Raw genomic sequence first — 17,957 nt, forward strand, 5'->3', positions numbered from 1 at the left:
CCCGCAACATATGCTTTGTTTGAGGATGGGTGCAAATCGGACGGATGAACATACTGACAAATGTTTTTCAAGATACAAAGGGCAATAACTCTGGTTTTAACAGATGGTGTACAATGCCATTTGGCGTGAATCATCCTCTTATGCATATATATACTCATATAAAGTTTCAATGAAATACGCCAAAGCACTTCCAAGATATGGCTTCGGACACAAAGTGACGGACGGAGGGACAGCCGGATGGACAGCGCCAAAACAATATCCCTCCGCCTCTGGCCGGGGATATATACTCATACCAAGTTTTAATAAAATCCGCCAAAGCACTTCCAAGATATGGCTCCGGACACATAGGTGCCTATAGTAAAAAGCATTTTTTCAAGATACAAAGGGCCATAACTCTGTTTTTAACAGATGGTATACAATGCCATTTGGCGTGCATCATCATCTTATGCATATATATACTCATACCAAGTTTCAATGAAATCCACCAAAGCACTTCCAAGATATGGCTCCGGACACAAAAGTGCCTATAGTAAAAAGCATTTTTTCAAGATACAAAGGGCCATAACTCTGTTTTTAACAGATGGTGTACAATGCCATTTGGCGTGCATCATCCTCTTATGCATATATATACTCATACCAAGTTTCAATGAAATCCGCCAAAGCACTTCCAAGATATGGCTCCGGACACAAAAGTGCCGGCCGGCCGTACGGACGGACAGCCGGACAACGCCAAAACAATATCCCTCCACCTCTGGCGGGGGATTATAAACCTATGAAGTTTCATGATCATAGGCGTAAGAATTCTTGAGTAATCATCTGGAAACTATTTTACTCTTTGGAGTCACTGTGACCTTGACCTAGTGACCTGAAAATCAATAGGGGTCATCTGCCGGTCATGATCAATGTACCTACGAAGATTCATGATCCTAGACGTAAGCATTCTTGAGTTATCATACGGAAACTATTTTACTGTTTCGAGTCACTGTGACCTTGACCTTTCACCTAGTGACCTGGAAATCAATAGGGGTCATTTGCCAGTCATGATCAATGTACCTATGAAGTTTCATGATCCTAGGCTTAAGCATTCTTGAGTTATAATCCGGAAACCATTTTACTATTTCTAGTCATGGTGATCTTGACTTTTGACCTAGTGACCTGAAAATCAATAGGGTTCATCTGCCGGTCATGATCAATGTTCCTATGAAGTTTCATGATCCTAGGTGTAAGCATTCTTGAGTTATCATTCGGAAACCATCTGGTGGACAGACCGACCTACCGACGGACCGACCAACATGTGCAAAACAATATACCCCCTCTTCTTCGAAGGGGGGCATAAAAAGAAGTGGCAGAATTCAGAAAGTTGGATGTGGGATGTAGTAATGGTTGAGGAGAGGTAAGGGCAATATGTTTGGTCCGGGTCTATTACTCTGGTGAACTGAATATTTTTTTGCCTCAAACAAAACGCCTCATAAAAATTGCTCTATACCTGGCAGAGCGGTCCTAATGGCCTCTATAAGGTTGGGGATATTGTCAATCTCTGCCTGCAGTCGACCAATGTCCTCATTCTCCAGAACGGTTGCCTTCAGATGTACACTTACCAGTGCGCAGTCAAAACCGCTGATCTGTTGAATGCATTTTATACCATATTATTTTTAGATTTCATTGTAAAAGTGTCTTACCCGTAATAACGCAATTAATTTACCAGGGACCCTGACAAATCATCGTGCCCATAGGATGCAGCAAAATGTAAATCAAAACAGTTGTTTGCCTCAAATTAAAAGTTTTTTTTCTTCGAAATGCAAATGGAAATAAGTCAGTCATTTAATTTTAACATTTCACTTGAATACTTTCAAGTTGAGTCAATTTGTTGATTTTGTCATTGAAGAGTCTTTTTTAGCGGAGCAAGTTATTCTGTAGTTGACCTTGTAATAATGTAGTTGAGTCATTAGTAATTTCTTAGTTGTGTAGGTCATTTTGTAGCTTAGAGAGAAACTGTGTAGATGAGCTAGTCATTTTGAAAAATTAGTGAGTCATTGTGTTGTTGGGTAAGACATTGTGTAATGAAGTAAGTCATTTTCATTTGCGGTTAAGTAAGTCATTTTGTATTATAGTTAGTCAATTTTAATTGAGCTATTCATGTTTTACTTGAACTTTATGTTGAAGTTGAGAAAAACAAATACAGTTGAGAAAGTCATGGTGTAGTAAAGTTGGTCATTTTGTAATTCAGTAAGTAATTTTATAGTTTAGTAAATCATTTTTAATTGAGCTAGTCAATTTGTAGTCAAGCCAGTCATTTTAAAGCTTAGCAAGCCTTTAGTTGAGTCAACCAGTTTGCAGTTGATGTAAAAAAAGTTGTAGTAAGTCAGTCATTATGTAGCTTAGTAAGCCTTTAGTTGAATTAATCAGTTTGCAGTTGACGTAGCAAAGTTGTAGTCAAGCCAGTCATTATGTAGCTTAGTAAGCCTTTAGTTGAGTAAATCAGTTTGCAGTTGACGTAGCAAAGTTGTAGTAAGTCAGTTATTTTGTAGTTTAGTAAGCCTTTAGTTGAGTAAATCAGTTTACAGTTGACGTAGCAAAGTTGTAGTCAAGCCAGTCATTTTGTAGCTTAGCAAGCCTTTAGTTGAGTAAATCAGTTTGTAGTTGACGAAGCAAAGTTGTAGTCAAGCCAGTCACTTTGTAGTTGAACAAGCTATTTTGTAAAAGCCAAATTAAGATCTCCCCAGCGTGGGAACGTTCTTAAGGTCTCCTCCAAAGATACCAAGAACTGGTTCTATCCAGTAAAAGGACTCAAAAGCAATAAAACTAAACAAAATAGGTTTAAACTAAAGTAACATGAAACTCTTTGCCCATAAACAACTCAACACTTCAAGTAAGCATTAAAAGATGGTGCATATTTTCATAGAAGACTACACAACCTTGAACGTAGCAATGCAGGGTCGTCTAGTGAAGGGTTTCTGTTTCTTGTCCATAGCCAGGAGGGTAGAGCTTACTAGGGCAACGCCCTGCATTTCATCATACAGGAATCCATTGTATTCGTTACTCTGAGGCGAGAACAAAAAGAACAACAATGAAATATAAAATAAGACAAGTAAAGTACATGTAGATCAGACAAGAGGGCCTGAAGGACCCAAAGTCGCTCATCTGTGATACAAAGGAACTGACTTGTTATGAGTAGCCCACGATATCATAAGAACAAATGTTCTGACCAAGTTTCATGAAGATTGAACAATAAAAATGACTTTTAGAGTGTTAATAAGGCTTTACTATAGCCATATAAGGAAAACTGCCACTCCCCTGGCGGCCATGTTTTTCAACTGACCGGAACCATTTTCAAACTCAGACGAGATATCATAAGTAAAAATGTGTCATGAAGATTGGACTACAAATGTGACTTCTAGAGTGTTAACAAGGTTTTACTATATCCAAATAAGCAAAATTGCTCCACCCACTGGCGGCCATGTGTTTTTAACGAATCGGAACCATTTTAAGAACTCAGCCGAAATATCATTAGAACAAATTTTCTTACCAGTTTAGAGTGTAAACAAAGCAAAATGTTGACGGCATACAAAAGGTGTTCACAAAAGCTCACCATTAGTACGATGTGCTCAGGTGAGTTAAACAAGTAATCAATCTTGTAATATTTTTACCTATCAGTGTCAACAATAATGTATTAATTCTTCAGCAAATCCTGCCAATCCAAAACTAGCAGATTTTGACAAATGTGTTGTGTTTAAATCTTGCCAATAAAAAAGTAGCAGAATTTGACAATTTTGTGTGAGCTTTATCTTGCATAAACATATCTATCTCTTAACTATAATCAGAATCATGCTGCATTGCATATAAATCTCAAACCGTCTTTCCAGTACTTAAAATATACAATAAATATTTCAAGATATTATTGACACCTGCCCATCCGGTAATACAGATGGGGGAGGATTGTAAGCAATTTTGTTTTGTTTGCGTATGTTATCCTGGGATAGCTGTTTTACAAATATTAGATACCCACACTTATGCCAGTAACGGACAACAACTGCCTTTTTTAATCAGAGGTAGATGGAAAATGGTTGTAGAAAGGAAATTAGGACCAACAGATTCCAAACCAATCGATTCCAAAGCACACAGATGATTTGAGTCTTTCTCTTATAAGTTGCTTAATCTGAGAAATGTCTTTGTCTTTCACTTGTTAATGAGTTGCTGAAGCATAGACACAAAACTTGCATTTGAAAAAAAAACACAACATTAAATTAATAACAAGAGAGAGCCTGAAAGGCCCAACGTCGCTCACCTGAGATTCAAAGGAACTGACCTTTTTTGTGCAGCCCTTTGATGTTATTTGATGAAATGATCTTACCAACTTTCATGCATAATGAACACCCTGGCGGTCACGTTTTTCAACAGACCAGAACCGTTTTAGCACACATCCATGATATAACTAAAACAAATATGCTGACGAAGTTTCATGAAGAAAACACAACATTAAACTAAAAACAAGAGAGCCTGAAAGGCCCAACGTCGCTCACCTGAGATTCAAAGGAACTGACCTTTTTTGTGCAGCCCTTTGATGTTATTTGATGAAATGATCATACCAACTTTCATGCATAATGAACACCCTGGCGGTCACGTTTTTCAACAGACCAGAACCGTTTTAGCACACATCCATGATATAATTAAAACAAATATGCTGACGAAGTTTCATGAAGATTGGACAATAAATGTGACTTTAAGAGTGTTAACAAATTTTGACAATAGCCATATAGGAAAAAAAGCCTGCCCACTGGTGACCATATTTTTCAATGAACTGCAAGAATGTTTCAGCTCATGTAAGATATTGTTACGACAAATCTTCGGACCAAGTTTCATGAAAATCAGACAATAAATGTGGCCTGACTAGCCTCAAGAGTATAAATAAGGTTTTACTGAAGCCATAAAGCCATAAAAGGAAAAATGCCCCGCTCCCTAATTGCCCACGTTTTTCCACCAACATTAACTATTTTTCAACTCATCTAAGATATCATTAGGACAAATGTTCTGACAAAGTTTCATGATGATCAGAAATAAATGTGGCCTCTAGAGTGTTAACAAGGTTTTGCAATATCCATATAAGGAAAAAATGCCCCGCCTCCTTTTGGCCATGTTTTGCAACTTACCCAAACAATTGTCAAATTCATACAAGATATCATTATGAGGAATCTTCTGAGCAAATTTCATGAAAATCAGGCAATAAATTTGGCCACTAGAGTGTTAACAAGGTTTTTCTTAATTCATATACAGCCATATAAGGAAAAATGCCCCGCCCCCTGGAGGCCATGTTTTTCAAGCAATCACAACCATTTTAAACATTGGCAATATCATGAGGACAAATCTTCTGACCAAGTTTCATGATGATCATACAATAAATGTGGCCTCTAGAGTGTTAACAAGGCTTTACTATAGCTATATTATGAACAAGAGATGTGTTTGTCAGAAACACAATGCCCCCTAATGCACTGCTTTTTTTACCTTTGACCTTGAATGATGACCTTGACCTTTCACCACTCAAAATGTGCAGCTTCATGAGATACACATGCATGCCAAATATCAAGTTGCTATGTTCAATATCTCAAAAGTCATTGAAAAACTTTACTATGTATAAGTTTTAAATTTTCGACCTTTAACCTTGAAGGATGACCTTGACCTTTCACCACTCAAAATATGCAGCTCCATGTGATACACATACATGCCAAATATCAAGTTGCTATGTTCAATATTTCAAATGTTATTGCAAAACTTTACTATATTCAATATTTAATTTTTGACCTTTGACCTTGAAGGATGACCTTGACCTTTCACCACTCAAAATGTGCAGCTGCATGAGATGAACATGTATGCCACATATCAAGTTGTTATGTTCACTATTTCAAAAAGTATTGCAAAACTTTACTGTAAGGTTAGTTTTGGGACAGAATGACAGACAGAAAGAAAGACAGACCTGCCAAAAACAATTTACCCCCGATCTATCGATTAGGGGGCATAAAAATGCCCGCACCCTTGGCGGCAATTTTTTTCAACCAATCAGCATCATTTTCGAACTCGTCCAAGATAACATTGGGATGAATCTTCTGACAAATTTTCAAAAAGATCGGACAACAAATGTGGCACATTGTGCTCAGGTGAGCTAAACATGTTCAGATGTTTTGTGTGTACCTAAAAAGCATGCAAAATGAGGAGAAGAAACATGGAGCAAGGCTACGCAACATGCTATTTTACGCAATATCTTCTCCAACACTTACCATATCCCCACTTAGTAGACAAGTGCAGTGGAGTCTCTCTTATATCACTCACCATATCCCCACTTAGCAGCCAAGTGCAGTGGAGTCTCTCCCATATCACTCACTGTATCCCCACTTAGCAGACAAGTGCAGTGGAGTCTCTCCTATATCACTTACCACATCCCCACTTAGCAGCCAAGTGCAGTGGAGTCTCTCCCATATCACTTACCATATCCCCACTTTGCAGCCAGGTGCAATGGAGTCTCTCCCATATCACTTACCATATCTCCACTTAGCAGACAAGTGCAGTGGAGTCTCTCCTATATCACTTACCATATCCCCACTTAGCAGCCAAGTGCAGTGGAGTCTCTCCCATATCACTTACCATATCCCCACTTAGCAGCCAAGTGCAGTGGAGTCTCTCCCATATCACTCACCATATCCCCACTTAGCAGACAAGTGCAGTGGAGTCTCACCCATATCACTTACGACATCCCCACTTAGCAGCCAAGTGCAGTAGTCTCACGCATATCACTTACCATATCCCCACTTAGTAGCCAAGTGCAGTGGAGTCTCTCCCATATCACTTACCATATCCCCACTTAGCAGACAAGTGCAGTGGAGTCTCTCCCATATCACTTACCATATCCCCGCTTAGCAGCCAAGTGCAGTGGAGTCTCTCCCATATCACTTACCATATCCCCACTTAGCAGACAAGTGCAGTGGAGTCTCTCCCATATCACTTACCACATCCCCACTTAGCAGCCAAGTGCAGTGGAGTCTCTCCCATATCACTTACCATATCCCCACTTAGCAGCCAAGTGCAGTGGAGTCTCTCCTATATCACTTACCATATCCCCACTTAGCAGCCAAGTGCAGTGGAGTCTCTCCCATATCACTTACCATATCCCCACTTAGTAGCCAAGTGCAGTGGAGTCTCTCCTTTATCACTTACCGTATCCCCACTTAGCAGCCAAGTGCAGTGGAGTCTCTCCCATATCACTTACCATATTCCCACTTAGCAGACAAGTGCAGTGGAGTCTCTCCTATAACACTTACCATATCCTCAGTTAGCAGACAAGTGCAGTGGAGTCTCTCCCATATCACTCACCATATCCCCACTTAGCAGACAAGTGCAGTGGAGTCTCTCCCATATCACTCACCATATCCCCACTTAGCAGACAAGTGCAGTGGAGTCTCTCCCATATCATTGCCCGCGTTTACATCAACACGACTCCTTAGGCTGTCCAAGAACAGAATGGCTTTCACACACTAAAATCAACGTAAAGATTAAAAATTTGGACAGATTAAAAAATAATATTAGCAGCGCTCTGGGAAAACAGGGCTTAATGCATCTGCATTAAGTGTTGTCCCAGTTAAGTGTTGTCCCAGTTAAGTGTTGTCCCAGTTAAGTGTTGTCCCAGATGATCCTTTGCAATCTCCGTGTCAACTGGCGTTTTGCTAAGATATTTCCTTTAGAACAATAACATAAAACTGGCCAGCGTAGTCACTGATTAGCCCGTGCAGATGGCACAGGCTAATCTACGACGCTGTACAGGCTAATCTACGACGCTGCACAGGCTAATCTACGACGCTTCATACACATGCATTATGCCCCATTTATCCAAGAGTGTAAGTCAGAGTCAGACAAGAGTGTTTGCTTATTGTTAATACTAACCTCAATATCACATCTAATATGGGGCTTGTCCTCAGCATTTTGGATATATGACCCGTGAAATTGGGCATTTTAGAATCAATTTACTTTCAATAGGGAAAATTAGTTTTGCTTGATTTTTAACGTTTAAATAATTATTGAAACAGCTTGCTTGACATATAAAATACTTAACATTAAGATATCAGTACAAAAAGTATTGATGAATTAAGCAATGAACAATATGTTAGTTTATAACCCTGAATAACTACTACATTACGGAACTATGCATCATAAGGTATTTCGACAGATTGAACATTATTTATTAAATTCCTTTATGTACTTCCTCATGTCCATTTTAGGCACATAAATGCAGTGGAATGTTGCCTTCATTGTCTATGGCTCGCACTTAACCCCCAAAATGAACCAAGAGTAACTAAAAATACAAAAGAGTTATAAGTACAAGCGATGCCTTCACAGGTGTGAAGCCTTTCTAACCCTTTACCACTCAGATACAGTTATAAGTACAAGAGATGCATTCACAGTTGTGAAGCCTATCTAACCCTTTACCACTAAGATACGTATTTTAATGCATTTGTAGTCATAAATATGTATGATATGTCTTTGTAAAGAAAGTCTCTTCTTAGCAAAAGTCTCGTTTAAGCGGAAAGTGTCATCCCTGATTAGACTGTGCGCACTGCACAGGCTAACCTTGGACGACACTTTACGCACATGCATTAAACCCCTTAATCACAGAGCATCGCCCAAATCATGCTTTCATAGTTTTAGTAAGGCTCTGACAGGCTAACCTGGGACGACACTTTACGCACATGCATTAAACCCCTTAATCACAGAGCATCACCCAAATCATGCTTTCATAGTTTTAGTAAGGCTCTGACAGGCTTATCTGGGACGACACTTTACACACATGCATTAAACCCCTTAATCACAGAGCATCGCCCAAATCATGCTTTCGTAGTTTTAGTAAGGCTCTGACAGGCTAATCTGGGACGACACTTTACGCACATTCTTTAAACCCCTTAATCACAGAGCATCGCCCAAATCGTGCTTTCATAGTTTTAGTAAGGCTCTGAGGAAGGGGCTCTAGTCTTCAATAATGTTGAAACAAAAAACCGTCGGAGACGGGTGATGCTCCCCAAAGGTTATTTTTGTCAAAATATTGCACTTTACATTCAGATAAAAGGAAACGTCTTGAGGGGCATAACTTTGGACAAAATAATACGATGGATGGTTTAGCAACTTAAAAATGTCAAAGGGCCATAACTCTCTAAATAAATCATATAACCAAAACCCACAAATAGCATGCGCATCTCCTCAAGGTAGTTAAGCTTCCCATAAAGCTTCATTGAATTCTAGTCAGTAGTTGGGGAATTGCACTATATGTACAGTTTAAAGAAAATTTCAAAGGGCCATAACTCTGTGAAAAATCATCTGACCATAACCGGCTGATAATATGCACATCTCCTGTTGGTAGGGAAGATTCCCATAAAGTGTCATTGAATTCCGGGCATTAGTTGCTGAGAAATAACCCGGACAAGAATGTCATTATATGTACAGTTAATGGAAAATTTCAAAGGGCCATTACTCTGTGAAAAATGATCCGACCCAAACCAGCTGATAATATGCACATCTCCTCTTGGTAGTGAAGCTTCCTATAACGTTTAATTGAATTTCGGTCATTAATTGCTGAGAAATAGCCCGGACACAAATTGTGCACGGACGGACTGACACACGGACACAAGGACAAAGCGGCGACTATATGCTCTCCAGGGATAACTTTGGCACATTTTCATTGATGGGCAAATAAATTTTATGCGTAGGTTTCATTGAAACCTGGATGAAAATTATATGAATACAAATAATCTGAGAGGGTTTAGACTAAGATTGGCAACAGCTTCAGAATTAAACAAAACCCTGTTATGCTTTAACATGTACATTTCTAAAAATAAACACACTTCATGAACTTGCTACCTGATTTTAGTTCAAAAATTGACCATTATTTGACAAGCATTTTAAATTGTGTAAACAAACACTTTCAATTTGTTGCCTTATTTTTTTTTCAAATATATATTAAACAATTACAGCTGGACTACACAACGATTAAACTGTAATATAATGCTTTATGCTTATTTAGTATGTCAGGAAAAAATGCTTGCATTTGCAAATCAAACGTAGACCAATTTTGTGATTATCATAAGTTAGTAAGGTAGGCCCATACACAATAAAGGCTTTTGAATGAAACCTCATAATGTATAAAACAAGTCTACATCGAGGAAAACTGGGCTTAATACATGTGCATAATTTCTTCCCAGATTAATCGGTGCAGTCTGCATCAGATAATCAGGGACGACACTTTCCGCTTTTATTGAATTTTTCTTAGAAAAAGAAGGCTCTCCTGAACGAAACTCTAGTCTATGTGGTAAGTGTTGTCCCGGATTAGCCTGTGCAGACCTGTGGTAAGTGTTGTCCCAGATTAGCCTGTGCAGACCTGTGGTAAGCGTTGTCCCAGATTAGCCTGTGCAGACCTGTGGTAAGTGTTGTCCCAGATAAGCCTGTGCAGACCTGTGGTAAGTGTTGTCCCAGATTAGCCTGTGCAGACCTGTGGTAAGTGTTGTCCCAGATTAGCCTGTGCAGACCTGTGGTAAGTGTTGTCCCAGATTAGCCTGTGCAGACCTGTGGTAAGCGTTGTCCCAGATTAGCCTGTGCAGACCTGTGGTAAGTGTTGTCCCAGATAAGCCTGTGCAGACCTGTGGTAAGTGTTGTCCCAGATTAGCCTGTGAAGACCTGTGGTAAGTGTTGTCCCAGATTAGCCTGTGCAGACTGCACAGGTCAATCTTAGATGACATTTGACGCACTTGCATTAAGTCTGATTTGCCTAGAATGTGAATAAAACACACATTTTACTCACAATGATGTTTTGATGTCACTTTAATGCCGCCATATGCAGTGGAGTGCGGCCCAGGACATCGGAGGCATCGGCAAGGCAACCGTTCTTGAATAAAATGTATATTAGTCCTGCCTGGACATATAGTGCGGCCAAATGGAGAGCTGACAAGAAAAAGAGATTTGTTTAACACAAGAGTCATGCTCTGGGAATATCGGGCTTCATAAGCGCAAATGGTAGTCCCAGATTAGCCTGTGAAGTCTGCACAGGCTAATCAAGAACAATACTTTCCGCTTTCATGGAATGTTTCAGAAGATATTATTGAGATAAATGTTCTCACCAATTAATTTGCCTGAATTTCGAGCAATGAAAAAGGCTTCCATTGTGTTTACATAGTGAATGTCCATGACTGACGGTAGACATAGATATAAAACAATATATACAAAAAAACAGATTTATTTTATGATTGAAATTTTTGACAACACTCAACTAAATTCATCTTATTCTGCGACCTTGGTAAAAATAAAATGCTTCATGTACGTCAAATTTGCAAACCTGTCAACATAATCATGCTTTCCATTTAATATACATTGATGATGATGTTGATAATTATGACAAGGTTTAATGATGAAGCTGTTGATGATAAATTTAATAGTAAATGATCATCTCCAACTCACATTATTAACATAATAATTGAGCCCATATCACGGTCCACAAATCTGAGCAATATTTAAATTTGCCCTCCACAACTCGAGATGGTTGCAGTTAAATTTGTTAAATCCATATAAGGATTCCTGGTATGTGATTCGTTCACATCTAATTTTGAGATACACATTTAAATTTCATAAATAATATAAAAAAAATTTATATTTCACATAAATATATTTAAATAACATGTTTGATGTATTAATTGAACGTACAATATTCATTGAAAGTACAATACAGAACAAGAGCACTGCATAACGGGTGCCAAAGCTCGGCTGCGGGTGCAGTTTTGAATTAATTGAAGCTTGTAAGAATTTTTTTGAGAGGTCACAGTGACCTTGACCTTTAACCTAGTGACCCAACAATGGGTGTGGCATGTAGAACTCATCAAGGTGCATCATCATATGAAGTTTCAAAGTTGTAGGTGTAAGCATTTTCATTTTAGAGGCAAAGGTAAATTTTTAGCACGACGCGGACAGCGGACGCCTGACGGCGGACGACGAGCTGCCTATGACAATACCTCGGGTTTCCGAAAACAGCCAAGCTAATAACAAACTTCACTTATATTGGTACTTACCAGTTTGGAATAGGAGAGTGTATTATTAGGTAGATTAACAGGAAGGAGGTTATCTGTCGCCGTCATTAAACATAAGAGTGATAAGAACCACTATGTACACAATGTATTCAAACATATTACCAGAATATTTTCAATGTTGATCAATATTAAACAAAAAACTTTTGTAGAATAAATAGTAAACAGTAAATTTAGAATAACTTGTGTAAACCGGTAAAAAAATAATTAAAACAAAAACAAACCATGGATGTTCCAAAATACAATTTCTATAAAGACTTCGGTATTCAAGGAAAATCTTATGTTTCAAGAATTTTGAAAGCAAACTACTACAGCCGTATAAGTGGTAAAATTGATACAGTAAATGGAAAACTCAAAAATCTCCAACTAATATCTGTATACATGTCTCAAGAAAAATAAAGATCACATCCATTTAAGTTTGAAAAGGGAATGAATTTTAGGCATTCATTACAAAACATAACACTTTTTTTTCTTATATGTTTTATGCACTTTTTCAATTTCCAGTGGATTTATTTAAAATATCAATAAGCAGTTTGCCTTATAGCCTAGAATAGTATACACAATCAACAGACACTTGTAAAGACCATAAATAGTGACAAGTTTGCTCATTAATTTTTGCAAAAAGCTGGCAATGTTAAAATTTATTTTATGCTTTCTGTTGGTTTATAGAGATATATCAGTGAATTAAAACTGATAAGTCACTGTTTCAAACAGTGAAAATTATCGATAATTTTAATTGCTTTACTGGAAATTTTTAGATATGTTTGGTTTCCATATTTTGACCCAAAATTTTACCAAGGGCGGCTACTCTCTGTTGAATGTGTATAATAACATACGGATTAGCTACCCTCTAGCTAACATGCAATGTAATCGGGGCGCCAAACAAGGAAATAGATTGTCCAGAATGGCAAAAATACAAAAATAATCACTTCTAAGCATTAATTAAAAATAAAATGTGTTGGATTTCATGGAATATCTATTTAAATTGACTTGTGATCATAAAAAAGTATTTTTTCCCTTGTGGCTGCAAGTTTCACTTGTAAATTATAATCGATATTCCACCAAATCCAATAAATATCCTCCATCTCTCTTACTGTCGTCACTTTTTGCAGCTTCCACAGGCCTCGTACGAAGCGTCACGACATGTCTGAGGCACTGTAGACGCTCGAGAGGCGTACTGAAGTCGTTCAGCTTGGACAGCTCTTTCCGCGAGCCCAGCAAATTCTCCTCATACTCTGCGCGCACATGCAGATTCTCTAAACGGGTGTCCACCAAGTTACGGTTCTTCTTGTTCAGATTTGAGTCGTATCTCTTCATGCAGTTGGTGATGGTAGCAAACAGGTGCTTGTGGACCACGTTCATTAGGTAGTTCTAAAAATTTAAAAGGAAATTCACAATTAATTGTTTTATAGAACTTATAAGTTAAATAAGGGAGCATAACTAAACATAGAATAAACAAGAGATGTGTTCGTCAGAAACACAATGCCCCTTATTGCGCCGCTTAGAAATACAAAATAAAAAATTATTGACCTTTGACCTTGAAGGATGACCTTGACCTTGAACTTCCACCACTCAAAATGTGCAGCTTTGAGAACAGCGCTTTGAATTTTATTTTTTTTACCTTTGACCTTGAAGGATGACCTTGAACTTGAACTTACACCACTCACAATGTGCAGCTTTATGAGAACGCCGCTTTGAATTATTATTTTTTTACCTTTGACCTTGAAGGATGACCTTGACCTTCTACCACTCAAAATGTTCAGCTCCATGAGATACACATGCATGCCAAATATCAAGTTGCTATCTTCAATAGTGAAAAACAGAGCTCCAGATAAAATTTTGGTCTAATTCTTATTTACTCCCTATTTTAAAACTTAATTCTTATTTTACGTCTATTTATAAAATTAATTCTTAACAATATATTAAAAAATAATTGTTTATTCATTGTTTTTGACACATCAACAAATTGAGTCATTACGCAAAAGCTTATAAATTCATCAATTATTGACGAAACCATGCTTTGGGTATTTGAATCTAATTGAAAGAATGCATGCAGCGTGGACTTTTGACACTGAAATGGCTTTTTTGCCTTCCACGCTTCGGTCGGCCATTTTGATTTTTTATGTAAAACGTTCACTGACACTTCGGCTTAGGTCATAACAGCCTTTTGGTCGCCGTTAAAGTCATATCAAAAACTATATTTAATATTTAATTTTAATGACATTTTGAATAGGTATACAGTATATGACTTGTGTATAAAAATAACGATAAGGGTAATTAAAAAGGTACAATAAACAGTAATGACTCGTCTGCAATACTAGGAGAACAGAATCGAAACCGTTTGGCCTTTCGAACGTTCTTAGGTGTTGCTCTTCCTCACAGCAAAAGCTTGAGTGACGTTGACTTAAAGTTGTAGTTTTAATTTAGCGCCTAGACGAGTCAGAACCGGGATGAAATGTTTACCGTATATAATTTGCTACTGGAAGTTTTACGCTCGTTCGAAAATTTTGAATTCGTCTTTTATTTTTTCAATGCGTAACTTTTAAATCTAAATCATTATTTAAGAAATTAAGTTCGTTTTAACACCTCAACGCATGTTATCTGGAGCACTGGTGAAAAAGTTATGGCCAATGTTAAGGTTGTTGGACAGACGGACAGACGCAATATATTAGACATTTGACCTTGAAGGATGACCTTCACCTTCACCTTTTACCACTCAAAATGTGCAGCTCCGTGAGATGCACATGCATGCCAAATATCAAGTTGCTATCTTCAATATTGAAAAAGTAATGGCCAATGTTAAAGTTTTCGGACGGACAGACGCCATATATTTGACCTTGAAGGATGACCTTGACCTTTAACCACTCAAAATGTGCAGCTCCATGTGATACACATGCATGCCAAATATCAAGTTGCTATCTGAAGCGACATAGAAATTATGAGCATTTTTCGAAACATAAACGCAAAACCTAAATGCAAAGTGTGACGGAATGACAGACAGACATCGGTCCGATCACTATATGCCCGCCTTTGGGGGCATACAAATAATTTCAATTCATTACAAAAGCTCACCATGAACACTGCATGTGCAGGTGAGCTTAAAGACATCAAGAACTGCTAATTCCCATATTTAAAAAAGCTAACATATACATAGGATCTTAGACAAATTGTCACTCCATACCACATTTTATTATACAAGATCAGGAATTTTGTTAAAAGGCCAACCATTTGCAAGCTTACTAACACATTTCCTGGATAAGTTTTATATGAAATAGAAACAAGTGTCAGATCTTCTAAATCACATGCTTTTAAATTAACGTTTAATTAACGTTCTGATAAAAAGGAAAATTGTTTTCACTACGTTCTGTGAAACAAAAAGTAGCAGATGAAGATGCTATGTTTCCGAGTTTAACCAAACCTTAACTGGACTTTATAAAAGCCCGATATTTGTCTCACAAATGAGTTATAAAAAAAGACAAGTTTAAATCTGTAAGCAGTTCTTGATATTCACAATAGTCTAACTGATCTGGGCAATCTAAAACAATCTGTATGCAGGTCTTGATATTCACAATAGTCTAACTGATCTGGGCAATCTTAAACAATCTGTATGCAGGTCTTGATATTCACAATAGTCTAACTGATCTGGGCAATCTAAAACAAAATTAGACACAGCTTGCTGTTTTAAAGATGATGCTATAGTCTAATTAACAAAAACAAAAAATGAAACAAAATAAAACATCTGGAAAATTCTATTCATATAAAATGGTTCCGGCAACTAAGAAAAAAGTTCAGTAACTTGTTGTTTTTATTACCAGCAGACTGTCCGTCAGGACTAACTGCATGGCTCTCGTCACCTGACCAGACATCAAATCCTGAAGTAGAAGAAAAAAACCGGCGTTTTATGATCAATGAACTTGAGAAGTCTAATTTATTGAATGATGACCATGATATTCAATCCTTCAAAACACCTATCTGTTTTATGTGTTTTTGATAGTGAATTTCCTTAGAAAATTGGAACTTCATCTATTCATATTTGGAAATAGCTTAAAAATATGAATCCAGCGATTTCCCTCTCTATTAATATGGTACCAGTAAACAGTACCATTCCCATATCTGGTACATGTATTTGAACCTTTTTTGAATCCATATTATCTAATAAACAGGGCTAATTTCTCCCATTGGACCAGATCTCGTGCCATTCCCCAAAAGGTAAGGGGCAAAGCTGTTTATACCCGATTGTATTTGTTTTCAAACAGCTTCAAAATCTATCCCCTAAAGTTTTTTAATAGTTTCACTGACAGAAGCGACACTTTTTCACTATTGATAATAACGTTTCTGTTTGTAAAGTAACTGTTTTAAGTGTTTTAAAAGTTTAGCAGAAAGCTACATCCAACGGACTCTATTCAAGGGTTGGCTTCACTACGCTTTCTCAAACCCTTCCAATCTAATAGAATTTTACTTAATTTTTTAATTTGTTTTCTAACACATATGTCAACTAAAAGAAGACCAATACATTTAAATGATAACAATAAAGTCAAATAATTAACTTGATCCAAAAACAATCTAAAACTGGCCGCTACAAATTGGAGCAATCAGGTCCTGTACCACAAGTGCAGGAGTGACAGATCCCGAGAACTTCTGATAATCAATGCAGAATGTCAGCAACAACTGGTCAAGATTCTCCTTGGTTTTGGCACTTCCTGTAAAACAGAGCTCTTTAAAGTAATCTTAACTTTCTGCAAACTATTTAGTTTAGCTTTATCGAATTAACAACCTAAGGTTTATTTAAACGCTTTCGAGTACATTCCTTTCTTGTAAATAACCATAACTTGGTTTCTTTTTTGTGTGGAGATCTAAAGAAGCCCCCACAGTGGGAATCATACCTGTGAACTCCCAGTTTAAATCTTGATTTTAAAAAAAATAAGGAAAATTTCTCTGTCTTTCATTGTTGTATTTACTGATGAGAAAAGTATGCCTCATTTGCATTTACGCCAGCGCAATGTTCTCTGCACTACATGCATTGATGAAGTCCAGAAAAATGCTATTCAATACCACGAAGAGATGTGTTTGTCAGAAACACAATGTCACCTATTTCGCCGCTTTGAAGCCATATAGTTGACCAATGACCTTGAAAGATGACCTTGACCTTTAACCACTCAAAATGTGCAGCTCCATGAGATATACATGCATGCCAAATATCAAGTTGCTATCTTCAATAATGCAAAAGTTATTGTAAAACTTTAACCAAGGTTAAAGTTTTGGGACACACACAATGAATGAATGAATGAATGACAGACGGACAGGACAGACAGATAGACGGAAAACAATATGCCCTCGATCTTTCGATCCGGGGGCATAACAAAAACTTTGAAATTTTACTTTAAATAATGGGTCGAGTCATTTTGATGACATATTTTACATTGAAAGTTCTATTACTGAAACAAATTGTTGTTTGTAAAATAGTTATGACTGCCCCCTCAAGGTTAAAATTAATGTTCCCATATAAGATGTTTTTGGTAAACTTTACATCATACATATTTAATTGTATTTTCAGCATGAATATGATGATCTTATATTGAATAATTGTAAGAAAACACATATGATAATAGTTAAACAGAATCGACATAATTACAACAAGAGATGTGTTTGTCACAAACACAATGCCCACTACTGCGCCGCTTTCAGTTTGATATAAAAAAATTTACCTTGACCTTGAAGAATGACCTTGACCTTTACCTTTCAACACTCAAAATGTGCAGCTCCATGTGAAACACATGCAAGCCAAATATCAAGTTGCTATGTGAAAGGACATAGAAGTTATGAGCATTTTTCGAAACCTAAATACGAAACCTAAAC

At 37.3% G+C, this 17,957-nt stretch overlaps 1 protein-coding gene across 1 annotated transcript in view; it reads right to left on the reverse strand.

Moving 5' to 3' along the window:
* Positions 1 to 13,677, reverse strand: part of LOC127843692 (endonuclease/exonuclease/phosphatase family domain-containing protein 1-like) — a 140,942-nt gene extending 127,265 nt beyond the window's left edge. Inside the window, exons 1-6 of the mRNA XM_052373413.1 lie at positions 13,196 to 13,677; positions 10,483 to 10,593; positions 10,372 to 10,408; positions 7,412 to 7,520; positions 2,916 to 3,041; positions 1,487 to 1,622 (exon numbers count right to left, since the gene is read on the reverse strand). Of these exons, the coding sequence (XP_052229373.1) occupies positions 1,487 to 1,622; positions 2,916 to 3,041; positions 7,412 to 7,459 (310 nt within the window). The 5' untranslated portion in view covers positions 7,460 to 7,520; positions 10,372 to 10,408; positions 10,483 to 10,593; positions 13,196 to 13,677. The remainder of the gene's footprint in view (positions 1 to 1,486; positions 1,623 to 2,915; positions 3,042 to 7,411; positions 7,521 to 10,371; positions 10,409 to 10,482; positions 10,594 to 13,195) is intronic.
* Between the last annotated feature and the right edge of the window lie 4,280 nt (positions 13,678 to 17,957).

Source organism: Dreissena polymorpha, chromosome 9 (genome assembly GCF_020536995.1).
Source record: "Dreissena polymorpha isolate Duluth1 chromosome 9, UMN_Dpol_1.0, whole genome shotgun sequence".
Classification (NCBI taxonomy): Eukaryota; Metazoa; Mollusca; class Bivalvia; order Myida; family Dreissenidae; genus Dreissena; species Dreissena polymorpha.